At 37.0% G+C, this 23,881-nt stretch overlaps 1 protein-coding gene across 4 annotated transcripts; it reads left to right on the top strand.

Moving 5' to 3' along the window:
- Positions 1-1,881: 1,881 nt before the first annotated feature.
- CCDC90B (coiled-coil domain containing 90B) lies at positions 1,882-22,921 on the top strand. 4 transcript variants are annotated; one of them, XM_023739764.1, is made up of 10 exons: positions 1,882-2,024; positions 2,217-2,373; positions 4,367-4,486; positions 6,079-6,182; positions 13,753-13,854; positions 15,184-15,225; positions 15,313-15,384; positions 15,608-15,661; positions 17,050-17,164; positions 21,564-22,913. In XM_023739764.1, the coding sequence occupies exons 2-10, from the start codon at positions 2,274-2,276 to the stop codon at positions 21,617-21,619; spliced, it is 765 nt and encodes a 254-aa protein (XP_023595532.1). In that variant the 5' UTR covers positions 1,882-2,024; positions 2,217-2,273; the 3' UTR covers positions 21,620-22,913. The 4 variants fall into 4 exon arrangements, with proteins under 4 accessions (XP_023595532.1, XP_004385555.1, XP_023595533.1 ...); XM_004385498.2 differs by having other exon boundaries at positions 1,909-2,373; XM_023739765.1 differs by having other exon boundaries at positions 1,910-2,373; positions 15,615-15,661; positions 21,564-22,921.
- Positions 22,922-23,881: the final 960 nt, after the last annotated feature.

The following is a 23,881-nucleotide window of genomic DNA, read 5'->3' as shown; positions in this document are numbered from 1 at the left end:
GTTGACAGAAAGAGAAAGTTTTCCCATGGAGCTGATGCCCTGAATTTGGACTTCTAGCCTCCTAGACTGTGAGAGAATAAACTTCTGTTTGTTGAAGCCATTCACTTGTGGTATTTCTGTTATAGCAGCATTAGATAACCAAGACAGACCACAACAGAAAATTGTTCAACTCACTTGCTTTGGAAATGTCATCAGGGGGGATCAACAGCTAGAGAAGGTCATCGTGTTTGGTGAAGCAAAGGGCCTACGAGGGCAAGGAAGACCCTCAGTGAGACGGATTGACACAACAGGCAAAATGATGAATTTAAACATGCCAATGATCATGAGGATGACACAAGACTGGGCAACGTTTTGTTCTGTTGTACATAGGGATACTATGAGTCAGAATCGACTCAACGGCAGCAGGTATCTTCCTCTAGGCTATGAGCTCCTCCAGAGCAGAGATCATACCATTTAACAGAATTAGTCATTTAAGACCGAAGAAGAATTGTTGCCTTTGAATCATGGTGTTGGCGAAGAATACTGAATATACCAGACTGCCAAAGAATGAACAAATCTGTCTTAGAAGTACGGCCAGAGTGTTCCTTGGAAGCGAGGATGGCGAGACTTCATCTTACGTACTTTGGACATGTTTTTAGGAGAGACCAGTCCCTGGAGGAGGACATCATGCTTGGTAAGAAAGAGGGTCAGCAAAAAAGAAGACCCTCAATGAAATGGATTGACACAGTGGCTGCAACAATGGGCTGAAACACAACAACAATTGTGAGGATGGCCCAGGACCTGGCAGTGTTTTTTTCTGTTGTACACATGGTCACTATGAGTTGGAACCGACTCGACGGCACCTAACAACAACATATATGTTAATATTATAAGAATTTTCCTGGCTGTAAAATTATTAAAAAATACAATACTTAATGATTGTATAACATCCCAACTTGGTTATATTTCTTCAAGTTATTGAATTATTTTTGTATATTTAGATTATTTCCAATTCTTTCACTATTATAAATAGCATTTCAAGAGTCACTTTACAAATCTTAGCCACCGCTGTGATTATTTTCTTAGGATAAATTCTTAGAAGTGGAATTCTGGCTATTTACTTCTTAAAGATTTATAGATATTATTAAATTTTGTTAAAATATATTGTACTAATTTACACTCCTGTCAGCTGCATGAGTGCCTGTACCTAATTACATTATTTCCCAGCACCTAACATTATCATTTAAAAAAAAAAATCTCTGATAGGTAAAAATGATGTATATTTACGTTTTGCTTTTATTTATTTATTTTTTTTTACTAATGAGGTTAAACTTTTTTGTTTCTAGTTTTTTAATAGCCATTTATATTTCCTTTCCATGAATTGTTCAAGCCCTTGCTGGAGGGAATCAAGTTTTAGTGTGCCTCAGTGCTTAGAATGGTGCTTGTTGCATAACACACACTCACAAAGTAAGTTCTGAATACATACCGTAGGGAAATCTAGCCATAATTGTTTTCAGCCTTTTAAGAACAATTAAGCCACCAAAGCCTAACGGTTGTGTACCATTTTAGGATTTACAAAGAACACATTTGAACATCACAACAACTGTGTACGGTTATTTACTGCATTTTACCATTTGGAGCAGTCTGAAGTAACTCATGTCTGAGAGGGTGAACCCATTGCCGCCAATTCGATTCCGACGGTGGAAATTATCTTAGAGATAGAGGAATTCGGTTTCTCTGAAGAGAGGAATTAAGTCAACTAATAATGTTTGCCCTCCTGTGCACTAGTGGGCGAAGCAGCACGATGGTGCAGCAGGAAGAACGATCTGCTCCTTGGCCTACATTTCCCAGAAGGTCTTGTGGACCTGGGCGCTCAGCGGCCGAGGACTACAGGTCCCAGGTTGCTGTGCGGCGACACCTGACTGCTTTCCACCGACCCAAGCACATAATGGCTGGCGGTTGGAGAAAGTTTGCTGTTGGACTGCACTTCATCGCTAAGAAACGGACTGGACGGTTCTCCGAGAAGGTCCCGTTTTCTTAGGGCGGTAAAGATATGCACGGGTGGGGAAGGGGTGGTAGGAGAAACCAGAACAGCTCTGAACCATGCTAATGAACCGTGCTCTATCGGTAAAGAGGCCCAGCTCGCGGTTTGAGCCTGTGCCGGGGTGGGTTATGTGATAGGCCAAAAAGTACATTTCCCAGCATCCATGCGGTGACGGAACTATCTTTCCCAAAAGCCTGTGCGTGAGCCATCCAGACTTCCGCCTCCTCCCGCCAACTGGAGAACTGGGGACATGAGGAGTGGCTGGGCTTTACGGTTCCTGCGCTGTGATGGCAGAGGGGGCTACCGGATTTCTCCGCACCGCAGACGTTTCTCGCTTGTCCTGCGGAGAGGTGAGACAAGGCAGCGTGTCATCGATGCCAAAGCTGCAACGTAGGGAAATGACTCCTGTGTATCGTGCGTTCGCTGGCGAGCGGGAGCGAGAGTGCCACGCCCTCTTCCCCGTCCTGCCCCGAGCGCTGGAGACCCAGCTCTTGGACCCGGGGGCGGGAGGGATGCGGACTGGAAAGAGGACCGAGGACCTCTGTGCCGAGAGCGATTCTCTGAAAGCTTGGTGTTCTTGTTTTCTTTTCTGTCAAACGGGGCCAGTCCCTGCCCTCTTGCAGGTCTGTCAGGAGCAAACGTAAAGTAATGCGTGTATTTCATGGCCTTTTAAACTTGACACCGTTATTTAGGTGCTAGCCTACAAGTGCCCACCTACCTGTCACACTATGTGTTTGCATTGTGTCCTGAAGGATGTGTGACTTTGTGCTAAAAGACGTTTCCAGCATTTTTTTTTTTTCTTTTTCTTTTTTCAAACGCTGTCTGCAAAGTAGGTACTTTGTATCAGCTTTAGCATTCTTTGTTCACCTTCCTGAATCTTCATTGCCAGGTAAACAGCATCCAAGCACATCATCCCTTTCCCACTTCCACACTTACCTGTGCTGTTTTTAAATTTTTGTTTTCGTTTTACTCACACCAACCAGCTGCAGTCAAGATTGCAGTTGTTAACCTCCCATCTGTAAAACAGCTGTTTAGCTGCCAATGCCATTTGCAAGGCCTTTGTTTAGATAGTTGAGTGTTTAACAAAAGTCCACATTATGATGGACTTAGACTTTTAAGATATTAAAACCAGTTGCAACTTCTGAGGTACCTCTGGGTAGACCTAAGTCTCCAACCTCTCCGTTGGAAAGACGTATAGGAAGGGATCACATTTGCTGTATGCTATACTAGCAGAAAAATAATACCTGAGGTTGCAGCTATGTCTTTTAAGTACCTGGACATATTAAGTGGTTTAGGATAAATAAGAAACACAGCATAGGGTGACAAAGCATGAGCTTTGGAGTCAGATGAGCCTGAGTTTGAATCCTGACTGCCAGTGACTCTCTGACCATAAGCAAATCTGTTTACCTTTACCTAGGCTCAGTTTTCATATCTAAAAATGTGAATACTACTACTTTGCTATGGTAGTATTAAAGTATCTAGTACAGTACTTGTGTTCAATTAGTAGTTACACTAATTAGAAGTTATTTCACTTAATACACAGCAATAGTAATGAAGTTATATATGGACAAAATTCTCACCAAAAGCAAATACTTTTTTAAAAAATTCATCAGCAGTATACTGTGAAAAGGACTATTGTATCTAGATTAGAAATTGGGAATTTATTGAAAGAGGACAAAAGGTTATTTTGAAAGTGAGAAATTGTTCCTGGGGCTCCTATGTTGACACCAGTAAATACTCCAGGATTTAAAATTTAATTCATTGATTCAGCAATAAAATATTGTGATCCTATAATGTTTCAAGCACCGTTTTAGGTTTTGGAGGTACAGTAGTGAAAAAGACAGTGAAGTCCTCATAGAGCTTACATTCTGTTCAGAGAGACAATAAGCAAGCAAGATAATTTCAGATGAAAGCTGAGAATTATGTAGGAAATAAATTTTGGGATGTGTAAGAGTGGGAGTAGAGAAGGCTACTTTAGATAGGCTATAAGAATAAAAAAAATTTGTAGCTGTACTGAGCAATAAGGAGAATTGGGCAGTTTCTACTTTCCAGTAATTAGAGATGAGGCAGTGATACCCAAAGCATTTGATGTATATTATGATTTTAGACTAACGACATTTCTGAATGCTAAAAGTGGAAAAGGAAATACTTCTTGATTGTTTGGTATGTGCAGAATAATAGAAACTTCTCAGATAAAAGAGGCAGGGGCTCAGAGAAATCAGTTAACTTGCTTGAGATTAAAGAAGAGCTGGAACTAAGTATATGGGGAAAATACTTTAGAACCTAAAATGTAATACCTCTCTTAGTTACTATAAGAAAAAACCCATTATCTTCTCTTTTCAGACTTCTTAACCACAACAACCAAGGAAGGATATGATGTCAGGCAAGTGGACATAACTCCTTTAGAGCAAAGGAGATTAACTTTTGATACGCATGCTTTGGTTCAAGACTTGGAAACTCATGGTGAGAAACATGACTGTCTTTAAAAAAGAAGATTAACAGTATTCATATAATAATAAATTACATAGTCAAAACAATATTACTATTATGAACGGTTGAAAATGACTATTTAAATAGTAACGCCCACTCCTCATTCATAGACCTGGTTAGGTTCCAAAGACCAGGTCGTTATGTAAAAATCAGCATTATGCAAAAATGGAAGATGATCACATTATATCACAAAATGGAAGATGACTATGTTGTTACATAATTGCCAAATTACATCATCACATAACTGTCAAATTGCATAACTGCCAAGCCAGTGAGAATCATGGCCCAGCCAAGGTGACACATAACCTTAACCATCATAGCCAGCATTATTCTCAACTTACACCTTGGCTTTTGGTTACTGCCAGATGTATGTCGTTAATGCGCAGAATAGTCAATAGTAGAATTTTTACTGTTGTCATAAATTGCAAGTTCAGATAATGAGATAGTCGATAAGTGAGGAGTATGAGTAGTGTTTGTACAGTGGAATATTTTGCAGTCATTAAAAATGTATTGCTTTAAGATATTTACTGATAGGAGAAATGTTCAAGAGACATTAAGTGAAAAAGCAGTTATATAAAACTATACGTGTAACATGCTTCCAATTATGTAAAAACGAAAAGAAAAACTATAGAGCTTGGAGGCTGATACCAAAGTTCATGCAGAAGTACAAATGTGCAAGAGTATTAAATATATATATAACCAGATATCAAAACAGTAATTTAAATGATGTCTATTGTTACAGGAACAGAAAAGTAGATTGATAGAACAGAATGGAATTTAGAAACATATATATATATATATATGAATTTAGCATGTGATAAAGAAGGCATTTCAAATGAGGGAAAAGAGGGGCTAGTGAATAAATGAGATACAATAAATGACTAAGGGGAAAAAAAAAGATTCCCTTCCTAAAAAATAAACTCCAGATTAAAAGCTAAATGTAAAAATGAAAGACACAATTACAAAAAGTACTAGAATACAGACTATTTTTATACTCAAAGTGAGGACACAAAACATAGAAGTCAAAACCAGTGAAAGTAAAGACTAACAGATGTGATTACAGAAACATTTAAATCTGTATATCAAAGTATGCCATCCATAAAGTCTAAAATGTTAGCAACACAAATGACAATGAGCCTATTTCTTTATAAAGAGTTCTTATGAATCAATAAGAAAAAGTTCAACAGTATTATTACAGGAAAATGAGCAAAGACTATAAACAGTTCACATAAAATAAATATAACCAATAAACATATGTAAAGATGGTTGACCTCACTACCAACCAAGGAAATGCAGATTTTAAGTAAAAATTAAAATAACAATGTGATATTTTAATGCCTGTTATATATTCAATAATAAAGAAGTAATATCCAGTGTTGATGCAGATGTGGGGAAACAGGCCAGTGAGAATTGAAATTTTAGAGAATAATTCAGCATTATCTGTCAAATTTTTAATTATACACATTTTTAAAAGAGTATAATTTAAATGTTGAAAAATTTTCCATCTATTCTCATAAGGATGTGGATTTCTAAAAAGTATATAAACACCTATTTGCTGCTTACAGGATTTGACAAAGCACAAGCAGAAACAATTGTATCAGCCTTAAGCAGTTTATCGAATGTCAGCCTGGATACTATCTATAAGGAAATGGTCACTCAAGCTCAACAGGTAATACATTCATTTTTTTCAATTCTGACATTTTCAATAGATAATCTTTTTTGTAACCACAACTCTAGCCACTGACCCATCTTCCTTGCTGTGCTCCCTAAACCAAAAACCAAACCCACTGCCGTCAAGTAGATTCTGACTCATAGCGATCCTACAGGACAGAGTAGAACTGCACCATAGGATTTCCAAGAAGTGGTTGATGGATTTGAACTGCCAGCCTTTTGGTTAGCAGCCAAATGCTTAACCACTATACCACTAGGGCCCCAAATTTTTTAAAAACCTTTAGTAGAGGTAGAAGCTTAGGAGTTAAAATAATCATAAAAACATTGTAGTAACACAGAGAATAGGATTTTGTAAAATCTTTTAACTGTGTGAGATTATAGTGTTTGACTCATGAGATGGTGGTAAATTGTTAGTGCAGTAACTTTTCCCACACAGTTGAAGAGCTGACCTTAGTATATAATAAATACTCTTACTACAGTCATATTTGTTCTGGTTACTTTTCATAGACTTAAAAAGCTAAAAGGGACTTTATAGACTATATGGCTGGGAGGGATATCGTAAATCACCTGGCCAAGAGGCTTTATTTGACTGGATACACAAATCCTTAAGGTCATATTTAATGGCATTTACTAAGCACTTACAATGTAAGTGGCACAGTGCTGAGTACTTCTCATATATTACCTCATTTAATCCCCCTAATAACTCGGACAAGTAGATAGAATTATTCTGTTTTGCCACTATTTGCTCAGAGAGGTTGAATAATTTTTAAGAGTTGTCATTGTGGTATGCTAGGATTCAAACTCCAGAGCTTTTTAATTAAGCCTCTGCTCTTAAAACCCTTCCATTTTCCTCATTATGCCATATGAATTTTAAAGTATTCACAATTAAAATACACATAAGAACAAAAAGCATAAAGTTTATATAAAGGATAAATAAGCTAAATAAGGATATATGGAGCTTAACTATGGAATAAAAATTCAGTCTCTCAGTCCTGAATTAATTCACCTCTTCCTATGATTATACTTCTTAAATTTTAACTTTCCAAATTTAGGCTTTCTTCCTCAGAAAAATATTTAACAGCAGAAACAGAAATTTATGATTCTTACATAAAATTATAATCTCTCACATAAATTTTATTTACTTTAAAGATCAGGGAGGATTCTAAAGATTTTTAAAATTTTTACTGAAATCTCTGATTAATTAGACATTTAGAATTAAAAGCATTCAATCCCTAGATTTAACTTACTCTAAATTTGTGTATACATTGTTTTAGCTTAATTTCTTCAGGATGATAGCAGACTACCACTTCCACTAAAGAGAATACCAAGCATCTAATTCCCCCAAAGCTCTGAGCTATCCTGAAAGAACTATGAGGAGCTACTGACATTTGCAGTAATGTAATTTACTCTTACATTTTTAAGGTTTCCTATAATAAGGAGCCCTGGTGGCACAGTGGTTAAGCACTCAGCTGCTCACTGCAAGGTCAGTGGTTTGAACCAACCAGCCACTCCACAGGAGAAAAGACCTAGCGATCTGCTCCTGTAAAAATTATAGGAAATCCTGTAGGGCAGTTCTACTCTGTATAGGGTCATTATGAGTCGGAATCGACCCAACAGCATACAACAACATAGTATAACTAGTGAATTGTAACTTCATTTTGAGAAATTTTTATGGCTGCCAGGCCTGTTTAATCTTATATCCAAAATGTAGGAATGGAAATAAGAATATTATTAAACTCTAGACTTTTTAAATTATTTAGTGTGCGAAGTTAAAATCTCATCCCATCCCTGAGGCTGACCCCATCGCTGACCTCACCTATAGGGTCAGATAAGGCACAAAGATGGCATGAAGGACAGGGCTGAGGCTTAGGGCCATCAGACAATCAAGCCACATCCTTGATCACTTCAGAAAAGGCCATCCTAGCAAAAGCGTGAGAAGGTAACCAGAATCTCAGAGGAGAAGCAAGTCTACAAGGCTCAGCGTCCACAAGCCACGACCTCAACTACCTTGAGACCAGAAGAACTAGATGGTGGCTGGCTACCACCACTGACGGATCTGACAGGGGTCACAATAGATGATCCTGGATAGAACAGGAGAAAAATGCAGAACGAAACTCAAATTCTTAAAAAAAAAGCCAGACTAACTGGACCAGCTGAGATCAGAGGACGCCCTGAGACTACCGCCCTGAGACACTCTTTAAGTCTTGAACCAAAACTATTCCCTGAGATCACCTTTTAGCAAATACGCAGAGTGACACACAAAATAAAAGATATTACCTGTTAGATTGATGCTCTACTAAAAAACCCTTTGTATGAGTTCAAAAGGTCAACATTTAATCCATAGCGAAGATGAGAAGATGAAGGGGCCCGGAAACTAGAGTTCTGGAAATGTAACAACCAGAACACAAAGAGAATGTTGACACAATATGAAAAATGTAACTAATGTCATTGATCAGTTCGTGTGGAAATTGTCAAACGGGAACCTAACTTGCTATGTGAACTTTCACCAAAAACATTGAAAATATTGCTTAAAAAAACGGGTAGGGAACATCTTAATCACGTCTTTTCAATCTTAGAATTTTATTATATTCTGAATTTACTAATAATCTGAATTATATTCATATTGTCTCATGGCTTTACAATAGTTATAGTGATCACACTTTTAATAGATTTGACTACTTTAAAGATGGGCACCTATACTGTTTTGTAAACTTTTTGAGTCACAAACTATATTTAAAGGCATGCAGGGGGATGAAGAGAGTCTATTAGGGCCACAATACAACCCTTACTCTCAAAATTACGTTTTCAACTGTTCTGTATGTTGAACTACATTCTCTATGTTGAACTGTTCTCACAGTGAAACCTGTGAGAGCCGGAACTCGATACGGACTGCCTTTTTTTTCCAGGTCTGGCAAGTTTTCTGCCTTTGACAGACTGCAGTCTTACCACTTCTCTATCGCTTGTTTTAGTGGGAAATATTCGCACTTTCCTTCTCTGACAGGTTTCTGCCTTATGCAGGTTCTGGCTTTCATGGGTTTTACTTTATAACTACATTGTATTCAATCTTGTAGAAATCCTCTATAATGGTATTTGGGTGAAAAGGACTGACAACCACTGGAGGCTACTCCTAAATGACTTCTGAAATAATTCTCATGAATATTTCAAGCAGAACTGAATAAAAGAAAATTAATTCCCTCCCCATTAATAATGGATGAGGGTTCGGAAGAATGCATAAATCAGAGATGTCTGTTACATAAAATAAAAATAATTATATCATGATGGGATTAATATTTAAAATTTCTCCACATCAAAACATTGGAATCAGAGTGTCCTGCTTCAGCCATTAGAGCCCTGTCCCATTGGTAATAATAGTAGCTAACATTTATTGAGTGCTAACTGGTGGTGCAGTGGTTAAGAGCTCAGCTGCTAACCAAAAAGTTGGCAATTCGAATCCACCAGCTGCTCCTTGGAAGCCCTATAGGGCAGTTCTACTCTGTCCTGTAGGGTTACTGTGAGTTGGAATCGACTTGACAGCAGTGGATTGTTCATTTAACTTGTACAGAGTTTCAACATTTTACGTGCATTATTTAATCTTCATAACATCTCTGTAAGGTGTTTTGTTGTTGCCATCAAATCAATTCTGACTCATGGCAATCCCATGTGTGCAAAGTAGAACTGCTCCATAGGATTTTCAAGGCTATGGCCTTTTGGAAGCAGATCTCCAGGCATGTCTTCCGATGTGCTTCTAGGCAGGTTTGAACCAACGTTTCAGCTAGTAGTTGCATGCTTAACTGTTTGCACCATCTAGGGACTCCCTATAAGGTGTAGGTACTGTTATTTTCATTTTACAGGTGAGAAAGTCAAAAAAGGTAAATAACTTGATGAAAGTCTCTCACAGGATTTGAATTCAAACCTAGACAGCCTGACTCCAGAACTCACTTATACTTTTTAACTTCTACTTCATGTGACTGTGCCATCATCTGAAAATTATTGCTGAGGAATGTCTTAGTTATCTAGTGCTGCTGTAACAGGAATACCACAGGTGGATGGCTTTAACAAACAGAAATTTATTCTCTCACAGTTTAGGAGGCTAGAAGTTCAGGACACCAGCTCTAGGGTAAGGCTTTCTTTCTTTGTCAACTCTGGGAAAGGTCTTTGTCATCAGTCTTCCCCTGATCTAGGAGCTTCTCAGCAGAAGGACCCCAGATCCAAAGGACATGCTCTGCTTCTGGCACCTCTTTCTCGGTAGTATTAGGTCCCTCTTCTCTCTGCTTGATTCTCTCTTTTATATCTCAGAAGAGATTGACTCAAAGTACAGCCTAATCTTGTAGATTGAGTCCTGCCTCATTAACATAACTGCCTCTACTCCTGCCTCATTAACATCATAGAGGTAGGATTTACAACACATAGGATAATCACATCAGATCACACAATGGTGGACAACCACACAATACTGGGAATCATGGCCTAGCCAAGTTGACACACATTTTCGGGGGACACAGTTCATAATAGGGAAGATGTGTGCATACCAAACCCTTTGAAGACTTAAGTCATTTTTTTGGTCATGTGTCTGGAACTGTTACAGCCTGTTTTCTAAAAATCAAGTCAGTCAATGGATGACTGCAACCAACAATGCACCCTGGCCACAAATTGTGACTTAAAAAAAAGGAGTTCCAGCTAATGATCTTTTGTTTTGGGTTTTTTGTATGTTTTTAAATCCTATTCTGAAGATCCCTTTTGAGCTTATGTACTCATCTACTTTTTCTTTTGGTAAGAAGGATAAATGATGGTTAGCTAGCTACCTAATTTTAAGAAGTTTAGTGGAAACAGTTTTATTTTCCTTGTAAGGCTGCCTTAAATCATTTCTATAGAAATGTCTCTCCCTAGCAAAGGAAAGCTTATAAATCAATCAGGTAGAGGCCATATTTTCTTTCACATATTCTTTATATAGTGCCAAATATAGAAAGAATATCCAGAAATTTAAGCAAAATAATTATGCTAGATTTTAGAACCTATTATACTGCCACAGTAGTCAGAACAGCCTGGTGCTGGTACAACAATAGATACATAGACCAATAGAACAGAACTGAGAATCCAGATGTAAATTCATCCATCTGTGAGCAGCTGATATTTGACAAAGGCCCAGAGTCAATTAAACGGGGAAAAGACAGTCTCTTTAACAAATGGTGCTGGCATAACTGGATATCCATGTGCAAAAAAATGAAACAAGATCCGTACCCCACACCATGTACAAAAACTCACTCAAACGGGATCAAAGACCTAAATATAAAATCTAAAACGATAAAGATCATGGAAGAAAAAATAGGGAAAACGCTAGAAGCCCTAATACATGGCATAAACAGAATACAAACTATAAGTAACAATGCACAAACACCAGAAGAGAAACTAGATAACTGGGAGCTCCTAAAAATCAAACATTTAAGCTCATCAGAAGACTTCACCAAAAGAGTCAAAAGACAACCTACAGACTGGGAAAAAAATTTTGGCTACGACATATCTGATCAGGGTCTAATCTCTAAAATCAACACGATACTGTAAAACTTCAACCACAAAAAGACAAATAACCCCATTAAAAGATGGACAAAGGATATGAACAGACACTTCATCAAAGAAGACATTCAGGCAGCTAACAGATACATGAGGAAATGCTCACGATCATTAGCCATTAGAGAAATGCAAATCAAAACTATAATGAGATACCATCTCACCCCAACAAGGCTAGCATTAATCCAAAAAACATAATAAATGTTGGAGAGGTGGTGGAGAGACTGGAACACTTATACACTGCTGCTGGGAATGTAAATTTTTGAAATTGATTTGGTGCTTCCTTAGAAAGCTAGAAATAGAAGTGCCTTACAATCTGGCAGTCCTACTCCTTGGAATATATCCTGGAGAAATAAGAACCGTCACACGAATAGGTATTTGCACACCCATGTTCACTGCAGTACTGTTCACATGGAAAGATGGAAACAACCTAGGTGCCTGTCAACGGATGAATGGATAAACAAATTATGGTATATTCACACAATGCAATACTACACAACGATAAAGAACAATGATGAATCTGCAAAACATAACATGGATGAATCTGGAAGGCATTATGCTGAGTGAAATTAGTCACAAAAGGACAAATATTGTATGAAACAACTATTACAAGAACTCAAGAAAAGGTTTAAACACAGAAGAAAACATTCTTTAATGTTTACAAGGGTGGGGAGGGAGGGAGAGGGGAATTCACTAGATAGTAGACAAGAACAATATACAATACAGGGGAAGTCAGCTCAACTAGACCAAACCAAAAGCTAAGAAGTTTCCTGAACGCAACCAAGCACTTCAAGGGACAGAGTAGCAGGGGTGGGGGTCTGGGGACCATGGTTTCAAGGGACATCTAGGTCAACTGGCATAACAAAGTTTAAGAAAATGTTCTGCATCCCACTTTGATGAGTGGCATCTGAGGTCTTAAAAGCTAGCCTGTGGCCACCTAAGATAGATGCATCAGTTGGTCCCAACCCACCTGGAGCAAAGAAGAATGAAGAACACCAAAGACACAAGGAAAATATTAGCCCAGGAGACAGAAAGGGCCACATAAACTGGCTACTCCAACAGCCTGAGACCAGAAGAACTAGATAGTGCACAGCTACTACCAATGACCGCCCTGACAGGGAACACAACAGAGAGTCCCTGATGGAGCAGGAGAAAAGTGGGGCGCAGAACTCAAATTCTAGTAAAAAGACCAGACTTAATGGTGTAACAGAGACTGAAGGGACCGCAGAAGACATGGCCCCTGGACTCTCTGTTAACCCAGAACTAAAACCATTCCAGAAGCCAACTCTTCAAAGATCAGAGTGGACTATAAGACATAAAATGATACTCGTGAAGAGTGTTCTTCTTAGTTCAAGTATATACACGAGACCAAACGGGCAGTTCCGGGCCGGAGGCAAGATGAGAAGGCAGAAAGGGATAGGAGCTGGTTGAATGGACACAGGAAATCCGGGGTGGAAAGGAGGAGTGTGCTGTCACATTATAGGGATAGCAACTAGGGTCACATAACAATGTATAAATTTTTGTATGAGAAACTAACTTGAGCTATAAACTTTAACCTAAAGCACAAAAAAAAACTAAAATAAATGAAAATAATTATACTGACAAGGGGTAATTATATAAACCATACTTCTACTTATTTTGTTTTACTACCTGACTTCTAAATCTTACACAATGCCCTGGAATTTTCCGATGGTGGAAAAGCCCACAAATCAAAGCATTGAAAGACAACAAAAGCTAAGCATTTTATTGAGATTCTTTTCATAAAAAGACCTAGACGTTTATTTCTTTTCACTGGAAAATACTTTTTCTTCTTTGAATCTTGTGCTCCTTTTCATTTTGGTATTCCATAAGTAAACAGGTTTTATAAGTTTTGTTGTTTTTAACTTAGGCAACATTATACCTCATAGCGTGTTAACAACTACTATTAAATTTCATGAAAACAATAATTCCATAAAAGGATGGCATTTTACAGATCACTAAGTTATTTTTATCTTGTTTTCTAGGAAGTAACCGTACAACAGTTAATGGCTCATTTGGACTCCATTAGAAAAGATATGGTCATCCTAGAGAAAAGTGAATTTGCAAATCTGAGAGCAGAGAACGAGGTGATACAAGTGTTAAATTACTAATAACCTACCTTGATTTCACAGGTGTCCTATTTGGTGAATAGGTTAATAGGACCAAATAGCAATTATACGTGGTTATTAACAAATTTTTAGATACACACATACTCCTCACTTACCAAGTATCTCACTATCTGATATTTCAGATTTACAATAATAGTAAAAAATGTATTTTCCGACTATTTTGCACATAAACAAGAAGCCAAGGCGAGAGGGGAAGGAGGAGGAGGAGGAGTGCGAGGTCAGTGAGAAGAAGCGAGGCCACCTGGGTCTTACCTGGGTCGGGCGGAGGAGCCAGCAGAGAGGCGGGCCAGCCCACAAAAGGAGCACAGGAGGCAGGAGTTTGGGGGGGAGGGGGGAGGGCTCAGAAGTCTCTCATTCTAAGGAGGACTCTGCCACCTCCACAGCCTCCGCAGGACCTAGGTGGCCAGCCCTCACTTGCTGCCTGCTGCCAAGGCTGGTCTCGAGGGCCAGCGGAGCGGAAGGTGGAGAGGCGAGGCATGGGGGTTCGTGCTGAGGCCTGGAGCATAGTCAGGTGATGGTTGTCACCTGCTGCTCTGGAGGCAGCGGGCACCCCACCCCCACCCCCCCAATCCCCGTGGGCTCTGCAATGGTAGGGAAGGGGGGCTTGAGATGCTCTGAGGCTGCCCCAACAGTCAGTGAATGACAGAGAGGGGGAGAGCACACCCCACTGGTGCCAAAGACGAGGCCCCAACTCCTATAAATGATCTCGTCTTTGTAACCAAACCATGTCGGTGAGGAGTGAGTTTACTGTATATTTAACCATATCTAATCTTTTTTATGTGTAAATCATGATTTTTTGCATACTGAATAAGAGTTGTACCCATATAAATGAAAGTCACATAAAAGGAAAATGTTTGAGTTCTATACATTACACAAAATTTCTAGTATACCTGATAGTGTTCTCAGAGCTGAAAGTAATGTGGCATTTTCCATTTTATTTGATCCTGTACTAATTGTCTTCATCACTTGAGAAAATTGTGCTTTTATAATTAGAATTTTAAGTTATGTTAATCTATTCACTTAAATTTTTTTTAATTTAGAAAATTATTTTTTTAAATAGAATTTAATACTGAAGCATAAATGCATTTTCTAATGTTTTGCTCATAAGAATTATTTTCTGAATATGCTGGTTTTTTGGTTCTTTTTTAGTTTTTTTTTTTTTGATCAAATTCTGCCTTAGAAATCCAGAAGTCATCCAACTTTTGCTAATTTAGGTCTTCAGAATTTCTGAATCAATCATAATATAGACTTTTAATGCTAATTGTGTATGATCTTTTTTATACCTAGAAAATGAAAATTGAATTAGACCAAGTTAAACAGCAACTGATAGTAAGTGAAATGTTTTCCTACCTCAACATTTTAATTTCAGAATATTCATTAAAATAATCATTTTTTAATATCTTATTTTCTTTAAAGAATGAAACCAGTCGAATCAGAGCAGATAATAAACTGGACATCAACCTAGAAAGGAGCAGAGTAACAGATATGGTAATGTGCTTTTGAACTTACTTACAGCTAGTTTGAGCTGTAGGTACCATCTTATTTCTCCCATCCTTTGGTTCCTATACACATAGCATTCAGTATTACCCATCACATATTTCAGCCAGTTCGTTTAGTATTGATGTTAGTTCATATTATATTACTCCTTTTTAATTTTTTAAATTAAATTTCGTGTTTTTTTCCAAACCTGCCACTGTCTCATATCCTTTAGTTTACAGATCAAGAAAAGAAACTTATGGAAGCGACCACAGAATTTACCAAAAAGGTGAGCTACTCTAAAAATTTCTCTCTTGATCCATTCTTTGGCCTTGTGTAACTGCTTTTATGTATATCATCTTGTAGGCTTGGACTTTAAAAGCTAGCCCTATAGAATCCATGGTTTCCTCATAGCTATTATAGTCAGCACTTCTGGGAAGCTGCCACCAGGTGAATGGTGGATGGTAGTACCTGAGCTGTGACCTCTGAGTCAGAACCAAGCTTTCTACATAGTGTACTTTTTTCTTTTTTTAACTAAATTATTTTTATGTAGAAAATAACTTTTTTAAAAGACAAGGATTTACTATATTCATAAAAGTGATCCACAATTAGCATTTAAATGATAACTGAATGACAAGTATTTGTCTTAAATTTTTTTTAAATAATAGTAAATATTTATTGACTGCTTATTAGGTGCCAGATGCTGTTTTATCAGTTTTTCCTGTCTGTTAACTCATTTAATCCTCCCCCACATCAGCCCCTATGAGGTAGGAACTGTTATTCCCATTTTAGCAGTGCGCAAAATGAGGCACAGAGAAGTTAAGGTCACACAACTAATAAATGGTAGAATTGGGATATGAACCTAGGTTCTAAACCCTATATTCATAACTATTACTTACCTTCTCAGGAATTCTAAATTGTAATAATCACTTAATCTCTACAGCTTGAATAAAACCCAGCTTTCTGACTCAGCCTAATCCTTTTCTTAAAAGCTATTTGGTCTAAAATCTAACAGGAGAGACATCACTATTTTTTGCTCGTAATTTAATAGAAGAGAGAAGGTCCCATTTGCCTTCCAAGGATCTTATTCTCTTCTCTCACTTCTTGACCAGATATAGGAGATAAACAAGGAGATCAACAATTTCTCTCACAGCTAGTTTGAGCTGTAGGTACCATCTTATTTCTCCTATCCGTTGGTTCCTATACACATAGCATTCAGTATTACCCATCACATATTTCAGCCAGTTCGTTTAGTATTGATGTTAGTTCATATTATAAACCTTGTTGATTTTTTTTCTTTTGCAGAATATATTTGAAGTATTAACCATTGATATCCTAAGGAATTTACACACATAAAGTGATGGTTCTGTGACTAAAATTTTGCTTCCCAGTTTATCCACTTTTATATCTTACCATGAGGCTTTTAGTAGAATGTTCTCAGTATATGGTAATCCTAATAAATAGTCCCCAAATATCAAAATAGAAAGAATGTGTTTTGTTAATTGTAGTGTTCATTTAATGTTATTTTTTAATACTGCCATGTTTTTACTGTCTCCCCAATTAAGACTTTTGTAATGTATAATTAACCCATAAGTGAGGGTTTCTAATGTAAAAGTTTTTTGTTCATAATACAGAAGGACAAAATTTAGTTGTCTTATTTATTCTTATTTATTACAGGATAATCAAACCAAAAGTGTTATTTCAGAGACCAGTAATAAAATTGACACTGAAATTGCTTCCTTAAAAACACTGATGGAATCTAACAAACTTGAGACAATTCGTTATCTTGCAGGTAAGGCTGTTTGTCAGAGAAAGAAATTACTGTCATTTAATTTTCAGACCTGTTAGCTCCTGTCTTCCAGTGGAACCATGTCAGCACAGAAGGAAAAAGGAGGGGCTATCACAGCTGCTTTTTTGCTTGGTCTCCTGCAGTGCTTAACGAAGGTTCTAGTCTTAGGATACAAGTTTAACAGGCAACTCTACAACTTGGTAATAGAAACAGCATATGAATATCAAGTAAATATAAAAACACAAGCACAAAATAATGGAAGGATAAATTGGATGTTCCACAATTGAAAAAGTAAAAATTTTGTTTTTATTGTTTAAGTATTTCCATAAGGACTTGAGCAGGCTTACAGAGACTGCCTGGGTGGTGCAAACCGTTAAGCGGTTGACTACTAGTCAAAAGGTTGGTAGTTAGAACTCACCCAGAGGCACCTCAGAGGACAGGCCTGGCGATCTAATTCCAAGAGGTCACAGCCTTGAAAACCCTATGAAGCAGTGCTATTCTGCACACATGGGGTCACCATGAGTCGGAATCAACTAGATGGCAACTAACAACACCAACAAAGATCCTTAAAGTAGATACAGGCAATTAAAAACCATAACAAGCAAGGAAAAAATAATAATAACCTCCTACCTTGAATGCAACTCACTGAGCCACAGATACTACCTAAAAACTAGATTATTTATCACATACTGAGCTTGTGAGGTACCATATGACATGACCCAATTACAGGGTTCCAAAAACTTAGGAAGAATGCCCTATTCAAGTAGTGTTTTTGTTTTTTCTTTCTTTTTATAAAAAGTAATATATTTTCATTATAAATTGTGCAGATAACTCAAAAGCAATATAGTAAAAATGAAAGCCTTCCACAACCCCCCCAATATATATTTACTATTAGTATATATCTGTTTTTTTTTTCTGTATATAACATTATGTATGCCTTTTAAAAAATAATTGGATCATATTGTACAGTCTACATCTTTAACCAAATGTCTTGACTTATCATTCCACATCAATACACATAGACATCTTTTTATTAGAAAGCATAGCATTTCATTTTATGAAAATTCCATAATTTATTTATCTAATCCTCTATTAGTAGACATTCTACTTCTAACTTTTCATTCATAAAAACATTGCTGCACTGAACAGCCATATATATGTGTGTGTTTGGATAAGTTCAGACCACACAGACACAGACATTTATTATCTTGGTGCCCTTATGCTAGTATTTTGGGTCAAAAAGATAACGCACATTTAAAAATTTGATAAAGATTAACAAATGGCTTTCCAAAAAGGATGTTCCAGCTTATACTATCAGTAATTTTCTGGGCAGCCACCACTGATGTTAGAGCGGCAGTAGAGATGTAGATGGAGCCCTCATCTGATACGTTCCCTCTTCCCTTCTTCAACTGGAGTGGCTCAACTTTTGTCTTTTTTAAATATTGGGCTCCTGCTTAAGATTCATTTGAAGTAAGGGTTCTAAGGCTAAAACAAGTTTGGAAAACCACTACTCTAGCAAAGTATCCAGAAGCAGAGACCTTTAGTCAGTGCTCAGGAAAAATTCCAAAATAGCCCAGTTTGCAGTGTTCATTCCCACTTTCAGAATAGATCCCAAAGCAACCCAGGTTAGGGAAGGCTTTAAATTCCACTCAGCTTCCTCCAGAGCATTCACCTAAAGAATAAATACCTTAATTAAAAACAAAATCCTTGTTACCCTCAGTTTGAAGATGGTGATAGTCTTCAGAAAGCTTTCATTCAGTACTAGATATGTACAAGGCAAACTCTAATGGACTTGGTGGCAGTGACAAAAGAGATTAGAAGTCTGGAAAAAGACCTTTCCTAAATCATCACTTCCTTTTTTCTCCAAGGATTTGCAACCAACAGTAACCAAAAAACCAAACCTGTTGCCGTCGAGTCGATCCCAACTCATTGTCTCCCTACAGGACAAAGTAGAACTGCCCCATAGAGATTCCATGGAGTGCCTGGTGGATTCGAACTGCCGACCTTTTGGTTAGCAGCCATAGCGCTTAACCGCTACGCCACCAGGGTTTCTGCAGGTAACAGTACTGAAGGCATTTTCTTTCTCCTTTTCTACCCTGTTTCCAAATATATGTTACTGCTCTGTTACTGGTTGTCTTTTAGGAAGCCTGAATTCAACACTCCCAGCAGCTGCAGAGTTAATGTCATAGGTGGATCCATAAGGTCCTAGAATATTGAATTCAGTCATGAGCACCAGGGAAAAAAAAGTGGGAAAAAAATCCCAATTTAGCTTTCAAAACCCAGAATTAAATACCTTGTATTTCCCTTGGAGAAGACATCTTTGTCATATCATAAATCTTGATTAGGTTATATGGTTTTCCAGCATATATCAATCAGGACTCTCTCAGTTAACAGTATATATCCAATTAGAACTAGCTTAGGCATAGAAGGGAATTTATTGGCTTGCACATTGAATTATGGAAGGACAGAGATAGTTGGAATTGGAATTCACATCTTGTCTCTGAACGTCTGCCTCATTTTCTCATACCAGCTTCCTCCATGAGTTGGAAAAATGGCCACCAGTAAGTAGCTCTCAGACTCCTATCATTCCAGTTTCACCAGCCAAGAGAGATTACCATTTCCTTAGTTCCAATTTGAAAAATCCCGGAGTCTGAATGGCCCGTTTTGGGTCAAGCACCACACTCTGGCCCAGATCACTGCTGCCAAGGAGGCAAAAACTGTAAGATAATGGCAGTTCCCATTTAATCTATATAGTTAACATGGCAAATTCTGTTCTAGACAGATAAATAATAATAAAAGCTAACATTTACAGAGTGTTTTGGATTTACCAGGCACATGCTCACTTAAGCATTTTACATATATGTAGGATGTTCCCTAGACAGGCCATAGAAGCTAAATAGCAAATTTAAAAGTAGTTTTTTGATGCTTTCAGAGTAAGCACAACAGCAGAGAACAGCTGACAACAGAAATGAGAGAGAAAAACTTAAATGCAGAACAACTTTGGTGGTGTTCCTCTAATAAAGGAATTAAATACTTCCTTCCTCACAATAAGTGTTCATTTGGTAGTATACAGCTTAATTTACCAGTTATATGAGTTAACAAAAGATATAACCACCTAGATAGCACTATGTGGCTCAAGAATTGACAGATTAGATGAGTCCTTCAGGTGACACAGTACAAATGAAGATAACAAAATGGTTTTTTAAAAAAAGCTTTGGAGTCAGGTACATCTAGGCTTGAATCCTGGCTCCAACACTTGCTAACAATCTAAGTTTGAGCTTGTTGCCTCATGTATACAATGGGGATAATTGCACTGATCTCATAGGGTATTAATAATGGTTAAATAAACCTGCACACTGCTTAGCATGTAGTAAATACTCAGTGAATAGTGAAATCAGTTGGAATGATGTATAATTGCCTATTGGCAACAAGACGACAAACTCTGTTAATGTTATTTTTCTCCTCAAATGCCCACCTGCTCTCTGTATCTTATAAAGACCTAATCCCATTTCCTAAAATTAAGGAAATGACCTTGTCATTAACCAAGCTTCAGTAAGTAGTGGGATCAAATGAGATAATTAGGATAGCTTTACTTTGAAAGGCTGATTTCTTGTGTCTTTAATCATAAGAAATTTGCCCATCATCTCACAGATTCTCCATTTAAAAAAATCCTTTCATGGCTGTTTGAACAAACTAGGAACTAGAGAGTCCCTAAAAGCCTCACTAAGGTTCAGCTTCTTAAAGCTGGGAGAACAGAAAGGTGTTCTATCCAAGATGATGTACCATAAAGAGCAGGTGGTGTATTAACTATTAAAACCTCATGCTTTTTCTGCCTTTTAACTTCTACCTCATAGAAATTTTTTTCAAAAGTTTTCATTAAAACTTCATTTTTTATAAGTTTTTAATAATTTAGAGATCATAAATATGAGATAAATTGTCTTTAAATGTACCAAAAAGGTGATTAAAGTTTTCTTCTATGGATGTCTATTTACTACCCTCAATATGTAGTATTTTTAACATAGGTAAGAAAGATAGTCTTATTTATTATAAGATTAAAGTTAGAGTTTATAATTATTTAAGGAAGTCTTGTGAGTAATGGTAATATTAATGACTAAATACTGTTTATAGCTTCTACCAGATATATAATCTACATTTTTTAAGTTACTGCCATCCTTATTCTAATTTAAAATACAAGAAGTTTTTAAGAATTAGTATTAATCCTACCCATAAGGATATTCTTTATCTTTAGTTTAATTTTGTAGGGAATGAAAAACCTAGTATAGACAATTCATTAGATTTTCTGGTTTTTGCTCTTTATTTAGGTTGAGAATGACATTATTCTGTTTATTCTGCAGAATTATCACAAATACATGACCTGTAACATAGCTTTTTCTTTTCACAGCCTCAGTGTTTACCTGCCTCGCAATAGCCTTGGGATTTTATAGATTCTGGAAATAACCAAACTATTATATTATGCTCCTACTGCTGCTACTGTTGACTTCTTAGAACACTACACCAAAGGTCTGTTGAATTGTCAGTGACCATTATCAGTTGCAGCAACAACTAACTATAATAAGAGTATTCAAAGCACTTATGAACTAAAAACTGTTTTACGATAGAAGTTTCATTTATCTTTATTTTGTGATGTTGAAAAGCTGCTGTTCAAAACTTGACTGACTTAAGAAGGGTAGTTTATTCTCCTTTTGATAGTTTATAGAACTGAACCAGAGTTTTCTTGTGTTTGCTTGAACAACTGTGTAAATCATATAGGGTTTCTTTGATATGTGCTACAGATTTGAAAACTACTTCCAAGCCTACACTTCATATTGTATTCAACTTTCCTGATAACTGTTGTACAATTACACTTTTATATGAAATAAAAGATTATTATAACAAAGTTGTTTGGATTTTAAAAGTGACATCATAGAGCTGGAGATGATTTTTTTTTTTAATTGAAACTGTATATTTTAAAATAATGTATGCCTTGATACAAGTGCATAACAGTTAATGTTTTACATCTGTAGAGTTGCTAAATACTGAGCTCTGATTATTGCATGAATTTTTCAAATTTCTGATTTACAAAAAAACATTTTATCCCCACTTCAGGAACCCATTGTAAATTTATTAAACAAAGCTTTTATTTTTTTTATTAATGATTCACTTAAATTCAGCAAACATCCATTGATACATGATCCTGACTCTCAAGAAGCTCAAGGGGAAATTCAAATATTTTGTTGTTATTGGGTCTACTGTTTTTTGTTTAACAGTATCAATTAATAATACATATATAATTTCAGGGAAATTACAAAATATCATTTTCATCTCAGTCTCTTTAGTTTTACCCAGATCAAGAAGCCAAGGCCAGGAAGGGCTAAACATTTCAAAAGATTTCAAATGCCCTCACAAGGGGATTCTAAGATAAAAATGAATTAGAGTATAACAGAACAATGTTAAAATATAAATAGAAGATTTTTGTTTCAAAAACAACTTAGCAGTCATACCTTTGAAGCAAACTTAGTTGGAAAGGCTCTGAGTCTGCACCACTCTCGACTGTTCTACGCTTCAGATATTTATAACTATTTATAACTAAACAAATGACAAGGTTATTCTGAATAACTGATAGATTATATTATTACTAGCACACTGTTGATTAATTTTTATTGGATTAGTAAATAAAGACCATAAAGATTAAAGTCCATCTGTAGCAAACTCTACAGTGCATTTTTCAGTCAGATATGCCTACTGTGTGCCAGGGAACATGCTAGTCCCTGTGTGTACAGAGGTTTCATTCTTACGGAGTTGACAGTCTTAGAGGAGAACACAGACAATAAATTATTTTGGTTAAAATATTGAAGGAATATTATGTGAAGGTAACGCCAGCAACATAGCATTCTTGTCACTCTTGGTCCCCTCATCCACTCTCCCCGTGGTGAAATAAAGTAACTTACCTAATTGTAAGTTTGAAGACAAAACAAGGCCCAAGTAACCCAGCCCCTTCTTTCCCCCTCCTCTGTGGGACCATCCTGTCTGCAGAGAGCATTCATTCTGTTCTGCTTCTATAGAGTCAGGCTTTGCCTCTGCAGGGTGAAGCCTGTCCCAGTAATGATGTTTGGAACAGGGTAAGTGTCTGATTCTGGGATTCAGTGATAGGAAGCCTACTGGCCTGCAGATATAAACCGTATTCTCCAATATCAGTTTTATCAGTCAATACAGGTACAATTCAGGAAGACACATTAACAACCTGCCATATGCAGATGACACAACCTTGCTTGCTGAAAGCGAAGAGGACTTGAAGCACTTACTGATGAAGATCAAAGACTACAGCCTTCAGTATGGATTACACCTCAATGTAAAACAAAAATCTTCACAACAGAACCAATGAGCGACATCATGATAAACAGAGAAAGACTGAAGTTGTCAAAGATTTTATTTTACTTGGATCCATAATCAACGCCCATGCAGGCAGCAGTCAAGAAATCAAATGACACACTGCATTGGGCAAATCTGCTGCAGAAGACCTCTTTAAAGGATTAAAAACAAAGATGTTACTTTGAGAACTAACATGTGCTAGATCCAAGCCGTGGTATTTTCAATTGCCTCATAAATGCACGCGAAAGCTTAAAGAATAAGGAAGACCGAAGAATTAATGGCCTTTGAATTATGGTATTGGAGAAGAATATTGAATATACCATGGACTGCCGAAAGAACAAACAAATCTGT

The sequence above is a fragment of the Trichechus manatus genome, unplaced genomic scaffold (assembly GCF_000243295.1).
Source record: "Trichechus manatus latirostris isolate Lorelei unplaced genomic scaffold, TriManLat1.0 scaffold00140, whole genome shotgun sequence".
Lineage (NCBI taxonomy): Eukaryota > Metazoa > Chordata > Mammalia > Sirenia > Trichechidae > Trichechus > Trichechus manatus.
Note: the sequence above shows the minus strand (reverse complement) of the source record. Positions and strands in the feature narration are given on the sequence as shown.

Excerpts from the sequence above, each read along its gene's own strand:
- CCDC90B (XM_023739764.1), top strand. The coding sequence starts at position 2,274 with ATGAGGAGTGGCTGGGCTTTACGGTTCCTGCGCTGTGATGGCAGAGGG. Across the intron at positions 2,374-4,366 it reads CTCGCTTGTCCTGCGGAGAG|ACTTCTTAACCACAACAACC; the intron begins GTGAGACAAGGC and ends TTCTCTTTTCAG. Across the intron at positions 15,226-15,312 it reads AAGTTAAACAGCAACTGATA|AATGAAACCAGTCGAATCAG; the intron begins GTAAGTGAAATG and ends TTTTCTTTAAAG.